At 29.7% G+C, this 26,483-nt stretch overlaps 1 protein-coding gene across 2 annotated transcripts in view; it reads right to left on the bottom strand.

Annotated features, from left to right (window-relative positions):
• Window positions 1-26,483, bottom strand: part of LOC148237842 (uncharacterized) — a 161,406-nt gene that overhangs the window by 6,263 nt on the left and 128,660 nt on the right. For both annotated transcript variants that reach the window (XM_088205812.1, XM_088205813.1), the window contains exons 3-4: window positions 5,612-5,974; window positions 1,431-1,560 (exon numbers count right to left, since the gene is read on the bottom strand). In XM_088205812.1, the coding sequence (XP_088061938.1) occupies window positions 1,431-1,560; window positions 5,612-5,663 (182 nt within the window). In that variant the 5' untranslated portion in view covers window positions 5,664-5,974. The remainder of the gene's footprint in view (window positions 1-1,430; window positions 1,561-5,611; window positions 5,975-26,483) is intronic.

Genomic DNA, 26,483 nt, shown 5'->3' with positions numbered 1-26,483 from the left:
TTTTGTATATTAATATTTATATTAAAAAAGATGTGTATTATTATGAATATTAAATAGTTAATAGGGTGGTGTTTGAAAAGGATATATGTACTAACAATTCTTTTTAATATATTTTATATTTTTGTGTAGCTTTCTATTTATTATACATATTTACATTTTGATTAAAACTTGACTTAAAAAAACGAATGATTTTATAAATTGTAATACACTCAAAAATCTTAAAAAATAGATAAGTTTTCAGCGATGTTTGTATAGTTAAAAGTTTTTGTGGCATTATTTTAATTGCTGTTTTAAATGAACGATTTTAATGTAATATATATGTAAAAAATATTGTATTTCAAAAGCTAGTAGAAAATAAATTTCATTAATAAATATAATATATACAGAATAAGACTTTGAATTTATAATTTAAGAACTGTTAAGGTAAAGAAAAAAAATATACAAAACAGGTACATATATTCAAGCTCTTTTTATAATGTATTAATTTAAGATTATGATAATAGACAATGTATAAAAAATAAAACACATTCAAGACATCTTGTGAACCCGTGAAGTTAAACAAAGTTTTAAAGAAAAAATATCTGTATTTAAATAAAATATATTTATCAAAAACATGTTTTGAAATTATAAAAATCAGGATATTGTTTTTTGAAGAAATTTGTAATGAATCTACAATAGCAAAACGGAGTAAATGAATGACATTGATGGAGTTGGAAATATGCTTGTACGATATATATAAATATTTGTTTTGTAACATCAATGGTTCACCAGAAAGTTTGTTTTTAGAAGCTTAACTTTTTTTGGTCCTTTATTTTAAACAATTGTCTTGTCTATTTTAATTATGCTATGACTTTAAACGATACGTTGATAGAAAGAGCTTAAACTGTTTTTATTTGTTTGTATAAATTTTTATATATTTGTTGTCTTATATCCTCTTTTTTATATTAATGGCCCACCCTATTGATGTGTTCGTATCAGTGCGAAGTAATGATAAAAGCGAGGTTTTGTACCGAAGCTTTCCCATTACTGATTCATCACTCCACGTTGGTGTGAACGCAGCACAAATGTACTCAAGGTGAACATTTTATTTATTTATTTTATGTATTTATATTTAAGCTGAAAAGCTTTTCAAAAAATAAAGTGAAGAGTGAAAAAGGTTAGCATAAAAATTAACATAGAAAATATCAATATTTAAGGACTCTTTTCGCATTTGATTAATGTGTAAGTATATTTTAGTTAATCGGTCACTTATTTTGCTCGTTGATGCCAATCACATATTCCAAATCACACAGCAATAAAATTCGAACAGAACAACAATACATATCCGAGTTAATCATCATAACAAGTGGCTTTGTAGAAAGTCATTTTTGGTCAGCATGGTGAATGGGTTTTTGGTAAAAAAATATTTTTCTTTGACGCTATTGCCTTACCTGCGGACTCCACCGACCCCCCCGCCGGGCTGGGGCACGACGGGGGGAGGCTGTGCGCTGGGGACCACCACCGCCCCCGCGGGACCAGACCCTATGTTGGCCCCTCCGGAAGCCGACGGGAACCCTGTAACTGTATGATTAAATAATCAGTGGAAATTTACACATATCCACCCGAGACAGACATTCGGCCACTTCCTCTTTCAGTTTTATTTTTAAAGATAATGTTAAGGGTAGCTTTTAGCACTAAAGGAGCCGCCGACCGCTGCGCTATAAAACTGTGTATTCAACATTTTATTACTGGTATTTAACAGTCTGCGTGTATAACGCTAACGCCAGGTGTGCTCGCGCCTTTATTGCTGATATTAAAAAGTGGTGTTTTGTCGCATTTATAACTCGTTGCGGCCGTAATCGCTAAGATCGGCATACCTTTTGATTAATAGTACAGTAACTCTCGATTATTCGAGTGTGGATTATTCGTGCTTGAAATAAATTTAATTTTTAAAATTAATTTCAAATTCTTTGAACGAAAATGTGCGTCTGCTGTGACAAAGCTGGGGCAAAGCTAACGATATTACAAAATTAAATATCGGTAAAAATACCATTTTTTTTCAATCTGTAAATTATATTTTTTTAAAATGATATGTATATCCATGGCTCAAAACTACCAAAATGACGATGCACAATTTGCTTAATAGCAGAAGCAAAGAATAAGAAAATGCTCATTTTAACGTATGTTGTGTTATCGGCGTAGGATATCAATATAAATTTACTATGCAGTATTTATGTATGTTTTATTATATTTTATTTACATAAACGTTTATAATTTTATTTATGTAACTTTTAACATAGGTAAAAAATATATATATAAAAAATAAATATTATTAAGATACTCTAAAAGAAATTTTTATTATGCAAGAATTTAAATAAAATATATAAATCACATCACAATCGCATAAATGTCACAATCATCATAACATAAATCTGTTTAAAAAAATGTAGCTTTTTAAACAATCAGATTTACAATTTTTTACGTCCTACGCCTTTTCCATAAGGTGCTTTCAAATAATCGTAACTGACAACAAATTGTGAGTAATACAGGAATATATTTTATTGAAATAAATTGGCAAGTAACCCTCTGGCCTTCGTTATAAAAATTTAAGAGGCATCCAGAAGCGGTCCATCAAAGACGATATTTTGTCCAGGATATATGTATATTATAGTCAGAAAATATATCCCCCCCCCCCCCCAAATATTGTATATGAATGAAAGTGAATAAAAAGGTTTTTATACACAGTCGTCTTATTGATTTTTATTAGTACGCGTAGACAACACAATAAAGGATCAGCGTATAAAAGATTTTCAGAAGTACCTGAGTGTAAAGATTATTATTTTAAAACACGAAATATGCATAAATATACTATTGAATATTGGTTATAAATGTTGCCAACTTAAATCGAAATATTACCTGCTTGTTTATTTTTTTTAAAAATATGAAGACGTCAATAGTTACTACATTTTCAAGCAATATCTTTTAAAAAAATATTCTGACTTTTGAATTCTTGGATTTTTCGCAAAATTCGCAAGTATCAATATTTAACAATATATTTCAGCAATAAAGCATTAAAATTGACTTTAAATGAATCGACAGTATTTATTCAATCTTTTAATCACTACTTCATAATAATAGTGTCAATACCGGTAATACCGGTATTGCCTATTTTTTCTCTAAGTAATACTGGTATTGAAAATCCTGATGTTATTGCAATTCCTAGTAATGATTGTCTAAAACAAAACATAGTATTATTATTACAATACACAAAAAATATGATACAAGTAAGATAAAATATATTATATAGTAAAAAAGTATAAAATCATAAAATATCAGAATTAAATGATACAAATCGGAGTGCTTCGAGAGCCGGATGGCGACAACGGGCATCAAAAAAAAAACACGATCGTGATTCTCGAAGACGTTCTGGAACGCAAAACTGGAGTTCCTCGAGCCTTTTACGCGTAGAGAGAATCGCCACTTGCTCTCAAAAGTAATGCTGATATTTATTTAGCCAAAATATTCCTACAAAAATCATAAGAATACTCTGATGGCGAACAAAATTAAGTAAATGCAAAGTATAGCATTTTCCAACACTAAGCAGACGGTTGACGAAAGCCTGTCTCTACAGAGAATCTAAATCACTCCGAAAAGAATAGGACAGTCCCCGGGTGCTCTCACCCGCCTCCTCAGGTCGTGTAAGCAGAACTCGGCTCATTAGTGACCCTAGCACTTGAGCACACGTTTCCTATCGACAGGGCCGATGGTCTGCTTCCAGTCTCAACCTAGGTCGTCCCGATGGACGACCGCGCTTGGTTTTCCGGTCCGGAGTTACTGATGGTCTCCCGACATCACTATCGAGGAGTCCGCAACAAATTGAATGTGTAGCTGCCATATTTATGTTTTTAATTGAAAAACTAAAGATCAGAGGGTTCGGCTTTAACCCTTGAGGAACCATTGAAAATAGGAAAATATTCTTTTGACAATCGGCCGCCATTGATTACAAACTATCTACGGTCGTACAACCAATGTCAAACATTGTAGAAGGCCTTAAACTCCGTATATATTATACAACGTCTACTTAAACTCCCGGATCGATAGATTTTGTCACCGTTTTGGTGAAAGACAGAAAGTTAGTATTCAAGGTCAGTTAGTCAGTCAGTGATTAAAAACGTATCTATGGATAATTATTTTGAACAATTTAGCTGGAACTGACATCACTGCGACTGCTCTGTACTGCTTAATGCATAAGTTTCAACATTTTTATTGATTGGCTTAGACCTTTGTGTATTTTCAAAGATCAGGAAATTATAACGTCTTGAGAATCAGATCAAAATACGTTTTAGAGGAGCAGCGAGACTGACTTAAGATATGGTATACACCGAATCTATGTATCCAGATATTTGCCTCAAATGAACAGCTCGTGACCTGCAAAGCGGTTAACTTTTAATACGATTAAGGATAGTAAGAGCTTAGTTAGATTACGTTTAACGCAACAAAGAGTCTATATTCTCTTAGAAATTGTATCTTAAATTGTTTTAATGTTTTAGTTGACCCATGAAAGGCGAAGCTTAACTTTAAAAATACTAAAAATCAGTAAAAAAGACGTTTATTTATTCAAATTAACAGTTAAAGGCGGAAAAATATATAGAAAACAACGACATGTAAATGCCTTCAATCAAATGTGACCAAACTCTGAAGGACTTGCTTATTAAAATACCAAGGGTGACTTACATTAGAAGCAGTTCTTATTAGGCTTTTCATTATAATTTTCGGATTCTTAGACTTGATATCAGTCTACTTCAACTGTAAGAGTATCACGGTCGATGTCTCAACAACCCTGATTTATATATTATAAATATATAAACTAAACGACCTTCCTAAATTTAAAATAAAGAAATGATTTAGAAACACTACTAGGCTTAATTATAGAATACACACATATGTTTTATGTACATATTGTACAGTTTTGGGAATGATCTACATATGTATATAAGCATCGCTGTCGGGACGCTTTAACCACTTCATCCCGAGAGGTTTACTGTTTTATGACACTCATAAAGTAATACAAGGTAAATCCCACTTGTGTGCCTAAAATGGTTATGTATTGTAGTTATTTAATTAATAGAACCACTTATAAATTTCTTGAAATGATAAAAATAAATAGTGGCAGAGTCTTTGATTTTTTATATTTTTAAGGAGCTGAGTTTGCAGATTTAAATCATTCAAAATCTCTAGGTTAACTTATGTTCTATTAGGATACTCTAGTTACTTGGATACATTACTTGGAGAGTAATTTATAATCAGGAGTGTCGAGAGAAGGCGTTGAGTTTATTAAGGGCGAACTCAAAAATATATACCTTTACCCAATTCTTGTTTATATGGTTAGCAACATTTCATATTTTAAGGGATATTTAAAGGGATACTAAGCATTCAATAACTCTACATTGATGGTGACTAGAACCATGCGGTTCGTTGCCTCTTTAAGAACTTAACAGTAGATTATCTCAAAACAAGTGGCCTCCTAATATTCTCAACGCTTTATATGGCATAGGGTGTTGGCTTAGTAGTATTCTTAACCATTCAAAAGAATGTTTTTCTTATAAATGAAGATTGTTCTTGTTGTTCTTACCTACGAGCACGACGAACGCTAGCATGACGAGGGCGGCCACGATGAGCCCCATCCCGTGACGTCACCAAGCGAGAGGCTCTCTGGCCGCTAGTAGCAGCATGGCCGCGCTGCCCGCGCCTCCTGCGCCGCCGGCCCGCAGCTTGCGGCCTACAGCAGCCACCAGACCCCGCGCGCCCCGTCCATCCGGACTGGCACCGGTACCGGCACCGGCACCGGCTCCGGTTCCGGCTCCCACGCACAGCACCGCCGCCTCCACTTCTCGACACACCGCGCTCGCGACGAATACACCCGCTGCACTATCCTTGCACTCGGCGCGCGGGATTAGAGCACCGAAGAACCGAAGACCATGTCTTTTCAAGGATTCTGAAAAAGAACGTCGAAAAAAATTAGATTTCATTGGAATCGAAACGAGCGTTGTAACTACTATGACAACCTTGTTCAAACCTCGAATGAGTGACACCAAACCTTTAATCCCACTACAACATTTCTTATATTATACATACATATATATAATATGTAGATACACAGATAAAATCGTGGTTTAATTCGCGAAACTTACCGTTCGCTACGTCCATTTTACGGTCTATTCAAATAACCATGGATCGTTCTTGCATCACGCATACATTAATTGATAATACGCATCCGTAGAGACATTGTAGTGCGCAGCAAAGAAGTTGTTTCTGCCGTGGAGAGTAGTATTGAGAATAATCCGAATAAATCGATTCGCTATCGTGCACAGAAATTGGAGCTGTGTCCATTCATTTTATTGAAGATTTTGCGGAAAGATCTTGGTTTACGAGCTTACAAGATCTAGCTCGTGTAAGAATTAAAACCGCTTGACCATCGTGTGCTGCGTACGTTTGGTGAATAGACCGAAAACGAGATTGCTCCTGATCCTTATTATCATATAAGCATAAGCTACCTAAACATATATTAAGAAACAAACCGTCCGAAAAGTTAAATGATCTGTATTCAATCCTGCAAGTGGGGCAAATGTTCGGTTTAAAATACGTACAAGAGTCGTCTGCCGCTAGTTTCGAATACTGAAATAAGTTAGATCCTTGTGGTACTCCAAAACGAGGGGACTGTTATATATACAAGTTGTAATATTACAACAAGTTTAGACTTGGTGAACTTTATTTCTGATTTCTCATGTGGTTTTATAGCTTTCACTACGAGTATCATTTTCCAAGCTGATCACATAAAATTAAATTCTGCAGTTTATATTTTTAGAGCTTTAAATCAACACATTATTTATCTTATTTTTATGATTAACTACTTAATAAATCAACTACAAATTAGTAGAGATGTAGCAATATACCGCAGTAAAAGTTTTAGACATATTATTAAGATAGATTCATTAGGTCACGCTTTGCAAATGAACCGTATTAATTTATAAGCTGTTTTACTTTTCCTTTTCCTTAACAATACACAATGTCAAAAACGGTTCTCTCAACACAGTTAAGATTTGATGATAAGTTGATTTGAAATGCTTATAATTTGAGTCAAGGCGACTAAAAAAAATAAAAACGAGCTGACTAAGCGAATTATAGATCATATTTTTTTAATTGGTAAAACTTGGGAAGACTCACACCAGCTGTTCTTCGTCAATTTTCACATAAGATTTTGATATGAATGACAATAAATTATTCAACCTTGTTTTTGTAGAAAATTGTCTCTAACTTTTATTTGATGTCTGCGTTTGAAGTGATCGAGTGGAGAAAGTTTTTACTTAAACTTTCATTCGTGTCAACATATCAGTTACGATTCTGATTCCTAATAGATATACTTATACAATTTATATATAACGTTTGAGTTATGTAGTGTATATGTAAAGCTCATAAATTATAATTATTATACAAAATTATTTAAATGAAGAGTAAATTACATTAATCCCGAGTTTACAATTAAAATCATTATAGTTGAATAGTATACTAATGTATATAGATAGCCTGGGGGTATTAACGAAAACCACTCAAACATAAACTACTGTAATTCAATTAAAACAATCTCTCGAACGTTAATGTATTTAAACGTATAATTCCTAATTTATATTATTGTATATTTTTGTATTCAAATAGTATATTTTTGAGACATCTGTAAGTTTTACGAAAACTTAATAAATTTAACTTAGCTTAGTTTTAAACCATATATTACAAATTTTGCGAATTGTTTAATAATTATGCAACATCCAATTTTTTCGTATTTTAAAATTTTACTTTAATAAAAAATGAATTTTTTTAGAACTTTATACAGGTAATTATTATTTTATTTTATTTAAAGAAAAAACAACATTATTGTTTTGGGTCGTCATGAAGTGCTTTATAAATGTGAACAACATTAGTTATATTCAAAGATGAGAAAATTATGAATTTTATATTTTGAGAATCAATACATACATTTTCTATTACAGCAACAAATTTTATTTATACATTTTATATATTTTTTTAATTTGCGCCCTCTTTAGATTTCAGACTTGATGCCTATACACTTGTTGCATCTATTTACGATCATACAATTTTTTATCATAAGGCAATTTAATAATAAAATATGATTGATTTGCTGATTTTGCTTGCAAGATAATAATTTGAGCGGGTATTTTTAATGTTTTTCTTATATTGTATATTTTATATAGATAAAATATTTTTTTTATAAAATTTAGCAATTTAATGGTAAAATGAGGAGATAAAGTAAAGATCACAAACTAATGAAATTGCAATCTTTATCCAATGATTTTTTCACCTTTTAACTTTCACGGATTTTCAAAGAGACCTGTAATTATTTTTGGTTTATCTGAACAGTTTAAAGATTTTTAACATTTTTCACATCAAAGAAAGATCAAAAACAACAAAAAGCATATTATCAATATCAGAACGAGGCGGAGATTAATTTTTCTTATCTTAGTTTTTCAATATAAAACCATTGTGTGTGTGAGACTGAATTAAAAAGACGGATCCAAATGCAGAAATTTGCAATGCACCGATCAACAGAGAGATTACATAAAAAAACTAAGAAACAAACCGTTAAGAATGTTGTTTGCTTTTGTTAATAAAGAATACCCGATACTTTTAAAATGAGGTATTGGTGTCGTATGTTAAGGATTAATCCTGTTAGATATATTATGTACATCAAGAGTATATTCCAGAGGAGCTTAATAGATACGCTCTATACAATTTGCTTACGGATTCTCAAATTATCTGAACATATTACTTATCAAAGAGATTTTTGCTAGAGAGACTTTATATATAACGACCAAGTACTTTTATAATTTAAGTAATTTTAGCACAATAACGCCTAAATAATTGTACACGTTCGATTAACGCATTTGAAAATTTCACAATGGCGTATGTTGGAGCTCCCATATTTGAATTGCAAATCGCATTTCAATTTCCATATTCGACGATATCGAAAATATTTAAATTATGCAACGCTCCACTCTAGCGCCACATAGATTTGCTTTTCGATAAAAAAATGAACAACAAAAAGTAAAAACAATACGCCATCTTTCAATATTTACATTATGCTCGTGCACTTGTCGATTTCCTAAATATAGATACATATATGTAGAGAAGAAGTTTTCGATGAAAGTTCAGTCAAGTTTCCGCTAGTGAATTACTGCAGTGAATACAGACAAAAAAAAGCTTTCTGATTTAAGTTTAACGAAAAGGTAATGAAAAATTTAAAATGAAACGAAATAATAATAAAAGTAAACATCAAAATAAATCAAGACATCGTACGTGCCGCGCTGAAGCATTGGCCAATGTCCAAAAACTGAAAATATTATCGAAAATTGCAAATGAAACGACGAGTTTATATTTGAAGCGACCGTTTAAAATGATGTTTGAGTACAAAGTAGATTTATCATCCACATATGTATATTTATTAGGTTGTTTGAAGTAACATATGATATATTGTTCAGCATGAAACAATTTTTAAAGATATGAGAAATTTATTTTAAAATAAAAGTATTTATTTTATTAATAAATACGTGAAGAGCAGAGAGCATAGGTTAAACCAGAGGTCGGCAAAGTGCGGCTCCGGAGCCCGGTACGCGACAATTGGGCGACGGACAAATGGGCGATTCCGGTCAATTGGGCGACGGTCAATTGGGCGATGGTTATTTGGGCGACGGTCATATGGGCGACAGAAATTTAAAAAAACTTGCACGCTTTGCTTTATTTTGAATATTAATAAAATATACATTAAAACAAAAATGTATATTAAATGAAAAACAATTTTATTTTCAAATTATTAACTCATATTATAATTATATGCAATACCACGTAAATATTCTATGATATTTTTTCTATTGTACCTCAAAACTTTTATAAAAATTCTTTGGTCTATTCTTTTCATAAAGATATCCATTCCAAAAATATTTTTCCTTGTCTTTTTGACTTAATATGTCTGAATTATCCATTTATGAAGAATATAAACTGTGGTAACTCAAATTAGTCGCTCTCAACAATAATCTATAAAAAACAATTATCTATAAATAACACATAAAATATAACCCACATGTGAATATAAAGACACATTCTTATTTTCTTGCTGTACTGAATTTTTTACCAAAAACACAATGACACTGTGACAAAGTGTTTTAAAACCACGACAAAAATAATTTTCAAAGACGCAACGAAACTTTTTGCGAATGTTTTCAGTCAAAATTAAAGTATACTGAGCGCTAGTTATGGGTTTTTATATTTATATATAACTACCCTATCTAATTTTAAATAGATAACTGTAAAATATGCGATTTTTGTGAATTCCCAAAGTTTATTCTCACACTAATTTCCAAGGCTCAAAACATAAAAAAAATCGCGGAAAGGACAAAATCCACGATAAACACTTATCAGCGCTGGTTCTAGCTTATTATATTTATATATAACCACTCTATCCCGTTTAAAATAAATAACGGTAAAATATGCGATTTTTGGAAATTCCAAAAGATTGTTCTCACAGTAATTTATAAGTCTCAAAACCTAAAAAAATCTCGTAAAGGGTAAAATCCACGATAAACACTTATCAGCGCTAGTTCTGTGTTATTACATTTTTATATACCTATCCTATCTAATTTAAAATAGATAACTGTAAAGTATGCGATTTTTGGAAATTCCAAAAGCTTGTTCTCACAGTAGTTTCCAAGGCTAAAAACATAAAAAAAAATCGCGTAAGGGCCCACTAAGAACATTTATCAGGTAGGTATTTATAATAAAATTACCGACTTAAGCCGTGTGCTTTAAGTGTTTTATGATATCGGGTAACTCTCTTAAATTCTTGAATGAAAAAAATCAAACTGTTTAAGTGATATTTTATGATTAAATAAGCACAAATGATAAGTAAATATATACATACTATATCTTATGAAGGTATATTATATTTTGTTTAGACCGAATAATGTTTTCATCTTTTAATTCTATTCTAAAAAATATTACTTATATTTTCGTATGTACGTATATGTATATATATATTTTAATATGTATTAAATTATGTAAATTATTTAATTAATTATAAGATCATGATTTGCTACACATTTATTTGTAATGCATTATTATTGTATCGCCCAAAAGACCGTCGCCCAAAAGACCATCGCCCATTTGTCCGTCGCCCATTTTGAATCGCCCATTTGACCGTCGCCCAATCGCCGTCGCCCAATTGACCGTGTCCCCCGGAGCCGCATACGGCTCTTTGCCCCCTTAAATGCGGCTCTGGCACAAATATCCACGGGCATTCGCGCAAGATGCGCTGGATTTAAAAAACAAGGAAATATGAAGCTCTTAATTTGAACGTCTTTGTGTTGATTTGGAAAATTATAATAAAGGTTTGCTAAATTAATAAATAGATTTGGCTCTCAATTTTTTTTAATCGTTTTAATATACACATTTGGCTCTTCTTAGAAACTCACGAAGAGGAATAATATCAATATTCTAAGTTTTCATTTCAATCAAAATATTGTTTTTATAGTACATATATTGATTTTAAAGATGTTAATTTTTGATAATTTAACATTATTCATTAACATTTTATTTTAGGTCAAAAAAAGAAATCCAAACAAAACATTCACAATGATTTTTTCATATATGCCTTAAAATTATTCATTTAATTGAGCGACACTATTTTTTTACATTAATCTATTAGATTTTTTAAGGCAGTGATTTATTTAATATAAATAAATATATAATGATTTAAAAAAAAAAAAAATTCAATAAAAGTCAGATACTTCTTATTTATTTATATGTATAATGAAAATAAACGAAAAATAATTTTCACTGAAATAACATGAAAATATTAAATTAAAGTCATAATTCCTAATATTCCGAAAATAACTTATACAAAATTCTAATTTTATATATAAATACATATATCGTAAAACATTTATTTTTAGGATAATTTTTTTTAGGTTAATAATATAAAACTTAAAAAATTCAGATCTTTGATGTAAGATACATTTTAATTCGTATTGTATATTTTTTTATAGATTATATAAATTTCATGAATTGTGTTTCATGGTACCTATGCAAGAGTTTGTATGGAAAAAATAATTATTGTCAATTATACATTTATTTAATTTTTACTACCCAGAAGATGTTTATTGATTTTATCACGCACTTAGACATGGAAGGTTAATTTAGTTATTATAATATAAAGGTAAATTGAGACATTAGAAAGGGTCTGGTCACATATGCCATGCATGTATATTGCGGTGCTACTTAGGTCTATTTAAGTTTCAAGTACTACATTAAATAAGCCAGATATATTTAGTGTGGTGTGACAAAACACTCAGTAGATCTAATCTATGTAGATTATTCTGATGAGTCATAGAGATAAGTGACAGTTTGATGCGAGTGCCAAAAGTTTCAGACCTCAAAGTTAACACTCGTAAAACCAATGGGATGTGGGAGGCAAATAGTGATCAAAGCTCCCTTTTCGTACTCAAAAGTTTATCAACATATTATGGGAAACTGAGTTAAATTATAAATGTTAAATAATATATAAAATATAGTAATATGTTCAGAGTATCTAGATAAAATGAAAATCTGATATAATAATACATTTAAACGCCCTTCCTTCCTGAAAAGCGCCCCAGGCTAATAATAGCATGCGTTTATAATTGAGATAAAATAAATAAACCCAAGGTTCAAGTTGACCGTTGTTACATAATATTGTATTATATTATATGAAAATTAACTATCAACGACGTACTATTATAGTTGCTGACAAAGTAATATTTAAAAGGCGGATAATATTATAATAAGCTGTAGAAATAATATTTTTTTTTTATATTCATGAAGCATTATTTATTACTAATTATTGCGTCAATAGTGAGAATTAAAAATATATTAAATTGAGTATTGAGCTGTAATATAAGTTCTAATGTCATGATATCACAAATAATTGATTATACTACTTCACAGGATCTTCGACTAACAAATATTTCAAATCAGAACTACAGTCATTGGCAATATAGGTGTCGTATAATCGAATGCATATATTTAAGACTGTTTAACCGTTTGATATATTGATATATCTGTACCTGAAAATAATTGTGCTAGTGCTTTAAACTAATTGAAAAAATAGTAAAGTAAATAGTTTTTTAAAAAGTTATGATAATGTTCATTAGGATTATATGGAAAATTGTTTTACTTATTTTTTAGATAAATATAGTATTTAAATATTAAGGTGCAAACTATCCAAGTAAACCACGAATATATATAATATATTGAAATATATTATACATAAGAGGAATAAAAAATATATAAAAATGTCAATTTGCCAATATTCCTGTAAAATTTAACCCTTTATTCATTTCACAGCTCTATACACGTTCATTTACAAAAAACGATTGAAACAAAAGCTCACGAGTGGTAAAAAATAAATATAAAAAATATTACGTATTCCGAGTTATGACATGAATTAGTTAAAACCGGCAGGTGGCGGTTTAATGACGGCGGAAGTAGAGTCCGGTTTCCGGATAAAGCTTTTCCGGGCGCCGGGCGAGAAAAGCTCACTGGTTCACAATGGATCGAAAGCTTTTTCGTTCTCGCCGAGACTTTTCTCGACGTTCCGATTGTTGCGAGGAGCGAAAAAAATATATATAATGTATTTTATATGTGAAAATTGAAATTGAAGCCTGACTGTGAGAAGAAAATTCAGCCCATTGTTAATGTTAAATATTTATGTGTGCCCGACGAGCAAAATTGAATATTATATATTCATAAGTTTTAATCTGCTCAGTAATGGTTTGTTTCGAACTCGAACACACGCATTACGGTCGTTTATATATGATACATACGTTCACATATGTACGAGTATATTATTTAGATGAATATTCAATCATTTATATTGCTTTTTGATTGAAAGCAACTCATCGATTGAATAAATCGTTTTTTTTCTAAAAAATATTTCATAAAACTATAATTTAAACTGCACTAAATAAAGATGTGTTTTTTTTATTAATTATTAGGTTATATATTAACAAGTAGTAAAACATTTAAATAATTAATTATTAAATTAGTCGTTAAAATGTAATGTTAATGCAAGTAAAATAAAATTTATTAATTTCAAAAATACATACTAGTTAAACAATACAATATTATTAAATAGTTATAAGTAAATGTATTATTTAATATAATATATAATACAGGATAATTATAGATTAACAATAATATTTTTAAGAACAAATTACATATATTTATTTTACTGTCTAAGATATATTTTTTATTAAACCATATTATTGTTTCATTTTAACAATTATGCTACACAACAAGTAAAATATTACTTAAATCATAAAATAGAACAATAAAATAGTATTAAGTAAACATAGTTTCACTAATTGTGAAAGTATGTTCCAAAAATTAAAAATATAAAGTGTTTGAACCATCTGCACAATTTGTTAAAATATAATAGGCTGCTATTGCAGGCTTCATCATACGCAAGCGGGCCGCTATTCGGCAAGCTCTTGTCCTTGGCCGACCAGCCCCATCGAAGACTCTACTTCATTTTAGGCATTATCCGGAAATAGGTCCTCTTTGAGGCCACTTTAAACTGCATCTTTACACTGCATATACGAAGCACTCTAATTAGTCAACCAGGTCTAGCATTTTGTCAATTTATATTTTGTGTATCATGTAGAACTATTTAATTTTTTAAATTGCAATAAATATTAAAATTTACCGTATAACAAAGCCATTACATATTTAAAGAGATTAATTGACTATATATAAATGGTAAGTTAGACCTGGGCTAGAATACCATAATAATGATTATTATAAAATTAAAATTGTTATTGATCATCACAGATGAGGTTTCCTATATTTATCTCATCTCACGGATTAATATCGTGATAATTAAATAAAATAAAATTACATTGCCATTTTTTTAATAATGAGCTTCTTCACCTCAGAGATAATCATCATTCACTATATGTATTAAAATATATCATAACCTAACTTACCATATCTCAACCTAATCTAATTGAACCTAGACTTGCAAAGACAAAGTCAATCTTCGCATAATTTTAAATTAACTACCGATAATTATGATTAATAAAATTAATACTTAAAAATAAAATTAATAATAAAAAATATTTATATAAAATTGTGTAAAACAGGATTCATAATAATTTGGTATCCACTAGATCTAAATTGCAACGCCAATGAAAATTGGATTTATAATTTAATACGCGGATGAAATATGAGGTTCATTTGCTCGTTTACAACTATGTATTTATAAGTTTAATTTAACCAAGGTAATCATGAATATCTGTACTACAATAACGTGTAGTTTAAAATAACAGTTTATAAACAGTAAATAGTAATATTTTATTATTTATTCAAGAATTCCTGAGGATATGCTTTGGTGTTATAAAAAAAGCATCATATAAAGATTAAGGGCATTTAAAAGATATTATTTACAAAATACGTTTTTAATAATATACTTATGTAATATAAAAAAAATAAAAATAAAATGCTAAAATGATTATATATTTAAAAAATATATCATATTTTATTAAGTTTTCATACATTGAAATATGAGTATGATTTTAATTTGCTGTACTTTACGCAGAACAATAATTATCTTTATTATATGTATTGTAAATATTATATTTAAAGAGGTTTAGAGGTCCCTTTATGGGGTATATAATTTTTAGTTTATGTTTTACAGTAACAATGTGTACAATTAAAATGCTTTAAGAAATTATTATCAATAATAATTGACAGCTATGAACGCATATAGCCTGGATTTAAGGAGTATTAGAGCAAAATTGTAAAAAAATTCAGCTAAAATGTTTTATTATTTTTATAATAAGTAAACAATGAAAATTTATAATTTTAAACAAATTCTATTTATCAATAAATTGTTTACAGTAATTTATTTCTTAATTTCTTTATCATAATTTAACCACGAGGATCGTAACTAAAACATTTATTTTAAGATAAGAAAAACTTTATACACAGTCATGAAAATGCTATAGAAAGTCTGGATTTTTAACGAGTTCTTCTACATTTTTCATTATTTTTACTTTACTTAGTATAAGGTATCTTTGTATAAAGTTTAAGCAACAAACTCTGCTATAGAAATAAATGGTAATTACACTTATTTTTTATAATCGTGGATGAATGTATATTTTTAATACAATGATTAAGGGCACATATTTTTATATAAATAAATAAGAACAATGAACAAGTCTAATAATAAGTATCTGATTTCGGTTTATAAAGCATTTAATAGAACAAAAATTACCATTTAAAGCTGGTAAGTTTATTATAAATTAAAAATAAATTGTTTAAAGATCTTTTAGTAGCTGAATAAATTGATCTTCTTTGTTGGAATATTGAGTTTGTCATATAAGAAAACAATCCCAACCAACTAACAACTAATTGCCATTAAATCTGTTTTTGTTTATAATATTTTGCTAGACCTCACACAAAAAATAGCACGTTAAAAAAAACAATGATAAAATATTAAAATTAAATAATAAAACTTTCTGCGAGAATTCAGCGAGTCGTATCTCAACGCTCTTAAAATCTTATAACTGTATCTCAATAATTTTTAAATACTCAAAACAATTAAATTTGTAACTGCCGTATTTCTGTCACTAATAAATAACGTAAAGAGTAGAGGGCCCAAGTTGGACCACTGAGGAGCCTCCGAAGGGGTAAAATACTCTTTCGATAATCTGCCGCTGTAGATTAGAAGCTCTTTACAATCACTTAAATAATTTGTGCATAACCAAATAATTATTAAAAACCTTGTAATTAATGTTTCCTTCAAATTCGTATATACGACGTCTACTTAAATTTATATATCTAATAGTCACTCATACATAATTTATTGTATACATCGTTTTTCAAAGAAAAATCATAAATTACATTACGAACAATGTTTGGTTAAATATTTAGTAATTAAAGTCCCCTTGCTTCTAGAAGAAGTAAAAATTGAGGTTGACATTTAAATTAAAGGTCTCAAATAAATATTACAATGCCTGCCAATATTTTATATATATAAAAATTATTATTTCTAATATTAATCTTTGTCATACTATGGATGTTTAATAATAGTTTATTTATCTGCAATTTACAGTTAATAAAGTCTTCACTTTAATAATTATACTGATTTCCCAAAGCATAGAGACTCATTAATACGCCTATAAACGGTCCACATCATTTACTCCTAAAATCAGTACAATCCGTTATTCATTCGGCCATCCATTGTATCTGAAATTAATCAAAGTGAGCTGTGTAACGTATGCGCAATGCAAAACGATCAGACAAATCAAGCGTATTAAACAGTAATTAATTACACTGGCCGGTGACGTGAATTTAGCATAACGCTAATGTGCAAAACTAGCAGCGTTTTTTGCTGTAATTATATAATCCATTTCACGTTGGCGTTTTGGTCATTATTTTATAAAAATGTTAAAGCTATATATGTTGTATCAAAATCTCTATTAAAAGGGAGTATTTTAAGAACCGTTGAATTATTCATAACGCTCTGAGTGCGATGGTTCAGATCGTAAATGAAAGAGGCATGTGTTAAATGAAAACGTGAAGGGTGCTCGAAAAATGCACATATGGGGATGTTTAATATTTCCAATGATTATTTTCGGGCTGTTTGTGTAAAAAATGTTGAAATTGCGGAAAAATATTAAAATGTAAATGTCTACAATATTTTTTTAAATTGTATTACAATAAAGTTATTATTAAACAATAATACAACATAGAGATATAATAATGTAACATATTTTAGTTAATAAATCCCATTAAATTTTCAGCAAAGTCTAATTTCCAAAACATTCAGTATTCTATAAAAGTAGCTGATGGCGGGCTTTTTCATCGAAAAATACAATGCTCAGGTTATTTAGCTTCCATTTTTGATAAAAAAAGTCACGAAACTGACGATGATTAAGTTCACCGGTAACATAGATTGTTTATTAATATATTAAGATATTTCCCGCAAATAATCTGTTGGTTAATAATACAATAAATAATCAGGGGCTTTAAACACCTTGAATTTTTACAAGCTTCATACGTTAATCCGTTTTGCACATATTTTTACCACCACCAGTGGTGGTAAAAATATGTGCTTGAAATAAAATGTGAGTAGATTTATTAGTTTATATCGGTATTATAGGTTCTATTCAACGACACAAAGACTGTTTCGCGAAAATCTTGAGCGTTTCTAATGCAAACATTCAACATGATATGTTGGTGCGAACGCCTCTCTCATTGTCGCTCGAAGAGGACGCAAGAGTCTCCATACGACCAGCATTGTGCCTCAAAGAGCCTTTCGTGTCTCGACTGAATGAATTCCATTTATTTTGCCGCTTATTCCGCCATTGTGTGCGGGCCCCTAGCGTTAATTAACTCTCGGGTTTTCGCCAAACAACGGTCAGGAGACAACTGCATACAAACACGCTTTTAGTGAAATGAAAAATTTGCACGGCCACTTCTCTCTCTCTCTCTCTGACCGTACTTGCCTTCGTCTTTTTTAGTAATTCATGGCGCGGGTAACAGGTGTTTGCTGGGGCTGCCTTACAAATTGTTTTGACCGCCGAGTAATGTAACGAATGAAAAGGGAGGTTTAATGAAAAGAAAATCTTTGCCGGGCCTTGGTCGCGAATAATGGCTGGGTTGTTCCAATGTGTGTGTACGTACATAATATAATACAGAAAAAAATATAAGAGATAAAATTGAAGTAATATATATATATATTTTTGAAATCTCGGGATTCATCGCGATTTTCACTTACTTTCTTTCTATATTTCGGCTGCAATTCTTCAGCCATGGTCACTTACTTATTTATATATTATGGTCACGAATTCGTGACTATGACTCAAGCATCACAGCCGAAATATATATATAAATAAATATATATATATATATATATATATATATATATATATATATACACACATATTATACATAGTTACATACATACATAAATTGGAATATTTAAGATTAAATTGATTTACTCTTTTATATAAAATTGGTTTACCCTTTCAAGCAAAATATCTAAAAATAACTTTATTTTTCTTGCAGATTTTTCATAAAATAAAATAAATTTATGAAAAAATAACGGGAGATAGAAAAAAGCATGATAATCCAAATGATTTAATTATTACAAATCTAAGAAATAAATTAAACGAAGTCTTGTTCCTTCCTGTAAAATTGATATGGTTATTATATTCAATGTATATCTAATGTCTTCTAAAATTCTAGTGTATTGATAATAATTCATAGATTATACAAAGTCGCCCAAGATAAGGATGATCCATATATTATATTGTAAAAATACATTTATTGATTTTAATCTTCCGCTGTAACTCATCTGGTTAAAATGTATCAAGCAATTGATATAAAAATCTCATATTTTTAATCGATATTTGTAATATATTTATCAGAATAAAATATAATTATTATAATAATATTCAGCAATAAAATAATATTTTCGCTTATAGAAATATATTTCTACCAGTGAAAATGTATTCAAATATGATAATAATAAACCGATTATTAAAATAAAACTTCACTGATAATACGATCCTGTAGCTATTTATTTTTTGCACGAGCGCTTTCATTTGCAATATGGCGATCATCTTCAGATGCTGAATCGAATGGAATCTTTCTGTTGTTATTCTTTTGTAGACACGTTGTTCTTCCAAAGATATATGAGGATTGAATAGCAGATATTAAAACACTGCGTTAAAAATTGTATATTTTATTACATATACATACACAAGAAAAATAATAAATACCAATTTTTATTTGATTCATAATTTTAGAATATTCTCCGTGTTGAAAGTTAATTATTATTTTACATTATTATCATGCATGTATATATTCGACTTTTGTAATTTAACATACGATTTTCTCGCGGCTATTTATTTTTTTGCACGAGGGCTTTCAATCGCAATATGGCGATCATTTTCAGGCGCTGAATCTAATGAAATTTTTCTTTCGGCGCAACAATTCTAGTCAATGCTCTCAAAAATCGATTGGTCCATAATGTTGCAGACACGTGGTTTGAATTCAGTGATTTATTAAATAATTAAAATTGTAATAAATCAGGTTTATATAATTTTAATTATATTAATAAATATTGTGATGATTATTAAAATCAAGCTAGAATGTACATAGCAGTTATTATAAAAAATACTAATTAAAACGGAAGTATAGTGAATTATACCAATACCTCTGAAGAACTTAAAATAATCAACTATTATGCGCAACACATGTTTGTTGTACTGTGCAGCTGAATAAGGTAAACATTAAAATACATATAACAATAACAATTTTGTATGTTTTATATTAAATATTTCATAATCAACCTGTATAATAAGCATCCATTAATATGGTAATAACGCAGGGAGAATTTTAAAATATGCTTAATAGAAAAATAATATTAAACTAACGGAATTCATTATGCAATCTAGGATTTTCCATACATATTTTTTCCGCCGAATCGTGGCTATTATGAATTTCACCGTCATTCGAAAGCTTTCGCCATCGCGTCGGGGCGAATATGAATTGCAGAATCGAATTATATCGCTGGGGCAATGTTAACGAATGGCAAAAACGAATTATGCAAATGCATGCAACTCAAAAGCGAATCGTAATTCAAATCTCTCGTTCGTGTTTGCCAACGTAAAAACTTCAACAACTGCCGTTGTGGTACGTGTCAACTTAATTTGACCAAAACCACCAACAAAACTCAGTTGTCCTGGGGGCTCGTTTACGTCCGAACGCTGCTTGAATAATGCATAAGAGCTTAAACGCGGACTTGAACCTAATATAAGAAGTTATATCTTTAAAATATAAAACATACATCAACCCGTTCAGGTATGAAAATGGTATTACCACTGGCAGTGCAGAAAGTATCGCTTCTGCTGCTTTTTTACTAATTATTTTATTTAATCATACCATCGCAAACTCTGTAAATAATAATAAAAAAGCAGTGAATTATTAAAGTCAGAAGTTACATGATTTAAGATGTTGAAGTTCTATACTAATTAGAGCAACTTATATAATTCGATATCTATTAACATGTCTTGAAGAACTTTCGGCAAGTTTTGTTGGACCAACAGAATGGGTTATCCTACCCGAGAGACTGTTGCTAACCTGTATTTTACGGTGACGAAATCTCTCGATGCGGGAAGACGTCGTATATACGGATTTTGAGAACGCCTTCGACACGGTTTGTCATAGGCTATTATTAAAAAAATTATAAAAAATGGCAAATTGGACACTGTCAGTGAATAGAGGTTCTCTTAAATAAAATTTTTCATAAAAATATTTGTATTGCCTTTCAATCTTATTTTTTACACTTCGTTGTAGGTCCTAAAATTTATTATGATTTCAATTATATCTGCTTCTGTCAGTAATTGCACTGACTTCACGTATAGTCCAGTCAAATAAGGGTTTAACCTCGGAATGAAAGATAACAAGCTGAAATTTTGCACAGACCTTTGTTTTGGCGTTCTAAAGATAGGGTGAAAAGTTTCATATGATATCGTGTCTGCTAATCAAGATATTAAAGGTCAAAGGTCATAAAAATTGTTTTTTTGCAAATATCTTGCCTCCTTTGTATCGCATGTCATTAGATGTTTCACAAAACTTATAGAAAATAAAATTTTCTACAAGTTTGTTATAAATTATTTCTTCGTATGGTTAATGGTTTTCGAGATATAGCGCGGGGAGTGGGAAGCGCGCATCCGTTTATAGGATAACGTTATGTAAACTACGAAGCCAGAGCTACCTGCACATTCTTCCACAGTTTCATAGGAAACATCGCAAATTGTTATCTGCTGAATGAACCCATCTAAAGCATTATAACTTTCAATCTCCATATCTTCAAAAATCATCATCGATAATGCAAAAAGTAATAGCGTATGGCCTCTGATACTTCTTGCAAAAGCGTGACCATCCAACATTTTGTCGACAGACTTCGAAGCATAAATTGTATTGAGAGCTTCCTTGATTCCGCTTCCATTCATTATATACCTTATGCATCCAATAAAAGACATAAGCATATAAAAGCCTCCTAGTTTCACAACTACTCTGGACAAGTCTGAGTTAGCATCTGAAGCTGCTACGATTTCACGTGTTTTTATGTACAACGGCTGATCAAAAGTTATTAAGCATATTCTTTGTTCATGTTTCTTGGCAGTGTTTATAGTACACTGTAATGTGGTGTAAATTGTGTCCATATTACTCGCAGGATGATGAATAAAAGTAAGAAACAGAATCCAAGAAGTTACAAAGTTCTCATTGTTTTTTGTAAGTTGTTCAATAAATCCATTCCACCCTGGCAACGGTGAGATATTTTTCCACTTTCCGTACATCCACAACAAATCAACTACATTAAATATTTGTTCGGTTAGTTCTTCTACATCATTAAAATTTTTAACTTGAATCTCTTGCTCAATCCGGGTACGACATGATTTTCATACACTAGAAGGGGTATATGTGATAGTGCTGCTAACTCCTTTGCACTTTGTTTTGTTGTAAATTTCTTTATGCGGTCATCGGATATAACTTCAGATTTTGAAGTTATTATTTTTATCATTCCCATTATATGAACAGTATTATAGCCATCAAGAGTATAAATATTTTTCTGCATTATCCGCTGCATACTGTACTAAGGCACTTGACTCTGATGGTTGATTACGAGGCTGTGGGTGATAAACAGCTGAAATTTAACATTTTACAGTATCACTATATGAAGCGAAAAAACCTAAACTTGACAAAACATCCAAAAGTCTTTTTGGATGTTTGGCCTATCTGTATTTCTTCTATGAATAAATACAGATAGGCCTATTAATAACTGCGAAGAAAAGGACCGTTTTCGTATGGAAGTCATTATAGCATGACTTATAGGTGTGTATTTCGTTTTAAAATCCCCGTCTTTCCTTTTCTGTTCTTTATAATAACTTCTTGCAGAAAATGTAATAAAGTTTTCAGAATTTCTTCATTAATATTTTACTCGGGGGCGGATAAGACTTCTCTAATAATCGCCGCAGCAGCTTCCACTACGCGCAAGTGTTCTTCTTCCGAAGTGCCTTTTTTATTTTCATACCAAGGTATGGATAAAATTTAAGCTTGAGCATCGCGAAAAGAAAAAATAGGGTATGATCCAATCTTCGTTGTAATTATAATATCAGTTAAATATTTTTCTCTTAATTTGGAAATGATCTTCTTATCATCTGGTACATACTCCGTAAGGACATCTCTCAACTCTTTCAATTTTTTCGCACAAATTTCTTGTCGAGCAATATTTCATTCTTAATTCCTAATAATACAATGAAGAAAGTAATAAAATTATGATTCAAACGACTTGCCGAGACCACTTTTTCACGATTGTTTACTTTTTCAAAGCTTATACTAAGTTAAGCAGGTAGAAATACTCGCTGAATTTTATAAACGGATGTACGCCTCCCACTTTTCGCGCTATATCTCAAAAACTGTTAATGATACAAAACAAATATAATAACCAAACTTGTAGAAAATTTTATGCTTTACAAGTTTTGTAAAGCATTTAATGACGTGCGACGTATAAAACGCGAGATATTTGCAAAAAAGCAAATTTTGTGACCTTTGACCTTTGATATCTTGATTAGCAGAAACGATATTTTATGAGACTTTTTACCCTGTTCTTAGAACATCAAAACTAAGGTCTGTGCAAAATTTCAGCTTGTTATCTTTCATTCCGAGATTTAGTCTTTATTTCGCCTTATTTGACTGGACTAGTATATATAAATTGTGTTCGATGGCTTACCTATTATCTAAGTCCATTGAAAGTTTTTTTCATAGTTTGTAAATATTCTCCGTATTATCTTTTAATAGTTCTCACACAAAAGAGGGACGCTTTTTATGTATAAGGCGCACTACTTCCCTGTTCCAGGTGGTACTTAGTTCTTCCGTACATATGTAATTATATTATGCATGCAGTGAAAAAGCTCAGTTCCACCATACTTAAGGAGCTCTGCCGGAATTCTATCGTTGCCAGAGGATTTATTATTTTTTAGTCTTATGATAGTCTTTGCAATCTCTTCTACTAATACTTTACCGTAAAAATATTTTATAAAACTAAAAGAGCTGAGTAACAAAAATTACAGCTGATATAAAAATATTTTAAAATTAATACTAAATCAAACATCCCGATGGATTAATTGGTGCCCCACAATTTAATATAGTATCTTTTTAAAAAAATAATCTAAATATAAATAATAAATAGGTATATTCCTGTTATGTTGTTGTTGTCATGTCACATCCTGTACGATGAAATAATTCATTATGCAGGTCGTATGATGTTATACCATCCGAATATAATTTTAAACATTAGGGAAGCTTTCGGTTAGCTTTTCGGTAAGTTTGTTGCTAACATAACCGCGTCGACCTCTGACCTTCGTACGGAACTTCTAATTAACCTTCTGCGTTAACTTGTGTGTTTCACCTGTCCATTAGTAATTTAACTAATAAATTCTTGCCGTTTGTTACGTTTGCGTCATACGCGTTCTGAATTATTATTATTACGTGGATTCCGGTTCATTCCGGTTAACCCCACATTCCGCAAATTTCTCTCTAAATAATATCTTAACACCTCAATATATAACTTATATTATATAATACTATTTTTAATATTAAATCTTATGCCTTAAACAATATTTTAAAATAATATACATACACAATTTTAAAAGGTTATTTTTTTAAGTATTTATTAACTCGTTTTTAGTCTCGTTCGTTAACGTTTATTTAGTGTTGTGTCTTCAATAAATTTATTACAATGTGAGCAGAATTCGATTATGCACGAGTAGACATAAACAGAAGTCGGTTTTTAATTAATTCGAACAAAGTATCATTTCGTTCAACAAAATAAAATGAAACAATCATACACGTATGTATTATTTTGTATGTATATGTACAATAATAACGACAAAAAAGAACGCTTTCCAGCTCATGTTGATTTTTTCGTTTTTGTTTTTTTTTTCTCTTTGTTTATATTTCCAATTTCGTTTGTATCAACACAGAAAAATCTCATTGCGAGCGTGCCGTTTGGATACACACTATACAAATATTGATTTGTATATCAAGTATTGAGAAATAGTACGTAAATTGATAAGATTTTTATAAAAAAAGCAATCCTTTTATCGTGAATTTTAACATATATTTGAAATAAAATCAGTGATGTTATCAAAAATATATTTTATATTAGTGAAATGGTGAAAGTTTATTTTATTTTAAAATAAAATATGTTAAATTATTATAATGGTTTGAAATTCTCATAGGGTTTCCAAAAATGAACTTTCTTCTGATTCAGTATCAATGAATTTATCAATGTTTTAATCCTAAAAAATCTATGGTATATTATATTTTTTTTAAGTGAAAAATATGATAATATAATTGCCAAATAAATATATATATCTCAACGGCTATAAGATAAACGTTTCATAGGTATTTCATAAAATAAATATATTTATACATATGTGTGTGGTTTTCTTGCTGTCTTGCTGAAGTCCATTTTTTATCTCTACTACCATTTGACATATAAATATGTACATAAATTTATAGATATATATATATAAAACGAATATGTGTGTGGTTTGTGTTAAACAATATATATTTTTTTATCACATAAACATACTACAACCTGAATATAACACAATAAAATGAAAAAAACATTGATAATTAACTTTAGTCGGATCAACAAGAAAGAAATCAGTTTTTAACTTAACATAACATTATCTAATCAAAGATGAAAATAAAAAAAACGTCTTTTTTATAATACAACGATAAATTATACATATGGTTAAAAAAATGTTTTATCACTATATCCTGCTTGTATTTAATTTTAATTATATAAGTTGTAATTGTTGATATTTTTACAAAAAAAAAATAGTACTCACTTTAGTATAAAAGTTAAAAAAATAACAATATATTATTTATTTGTATCATTAAAAAAAAATACATTATTATCGTGTAAATAAGTATCACGTTTAATTAATTTTATCACTATTTTATTGCAAAAATTATTTGTGCTGGTCATAAAAACATAACTGATTAACTGCCATGTTATGATAAAAATAAAAGCAACTAAGAATAATTTACAGTATTTTAGATATTACAGATTTATCTATTTACTGTAAATCTTTCTGTGCAACCTGAAACATCAAACTTAAATTAGAATCTGTAAGTCAGTGATAATTATTTTAATAAATATTCACTATTATTTAGCTTAAAATAAATATATATTACCATACATAACTTTGCTGAGTTTTAATTTAATTATTTATTACAATATTCATCCGTGAGATGGAAGAAATCTAGAAAAACATAATTTGTGATGATAGAGCAAAACTAATATTGACACAAAA

This window comes from Plectrocnemia conspersa, unplaced genomic scaffold (assembly GCF_051122295.1).
Source record: "Plectrocnemia conspersa isolate PC_06_02 unplaced genomic scaffold, ASM5112229v1 ptg000002l, whole genome shotgun sequence".
In the NCBI taxonomy this organism is placed as follows: domain Eukaryota; kingdom Metazoa; phylum Arthropoda; class Insecta; order Trichoptera; family Polycentropodidae; genus Plectrocnemia; species Plectrocnemia conspersa.
This window is presented reverse-complemented; position numbering and strand designations above follow the sequence as displayed.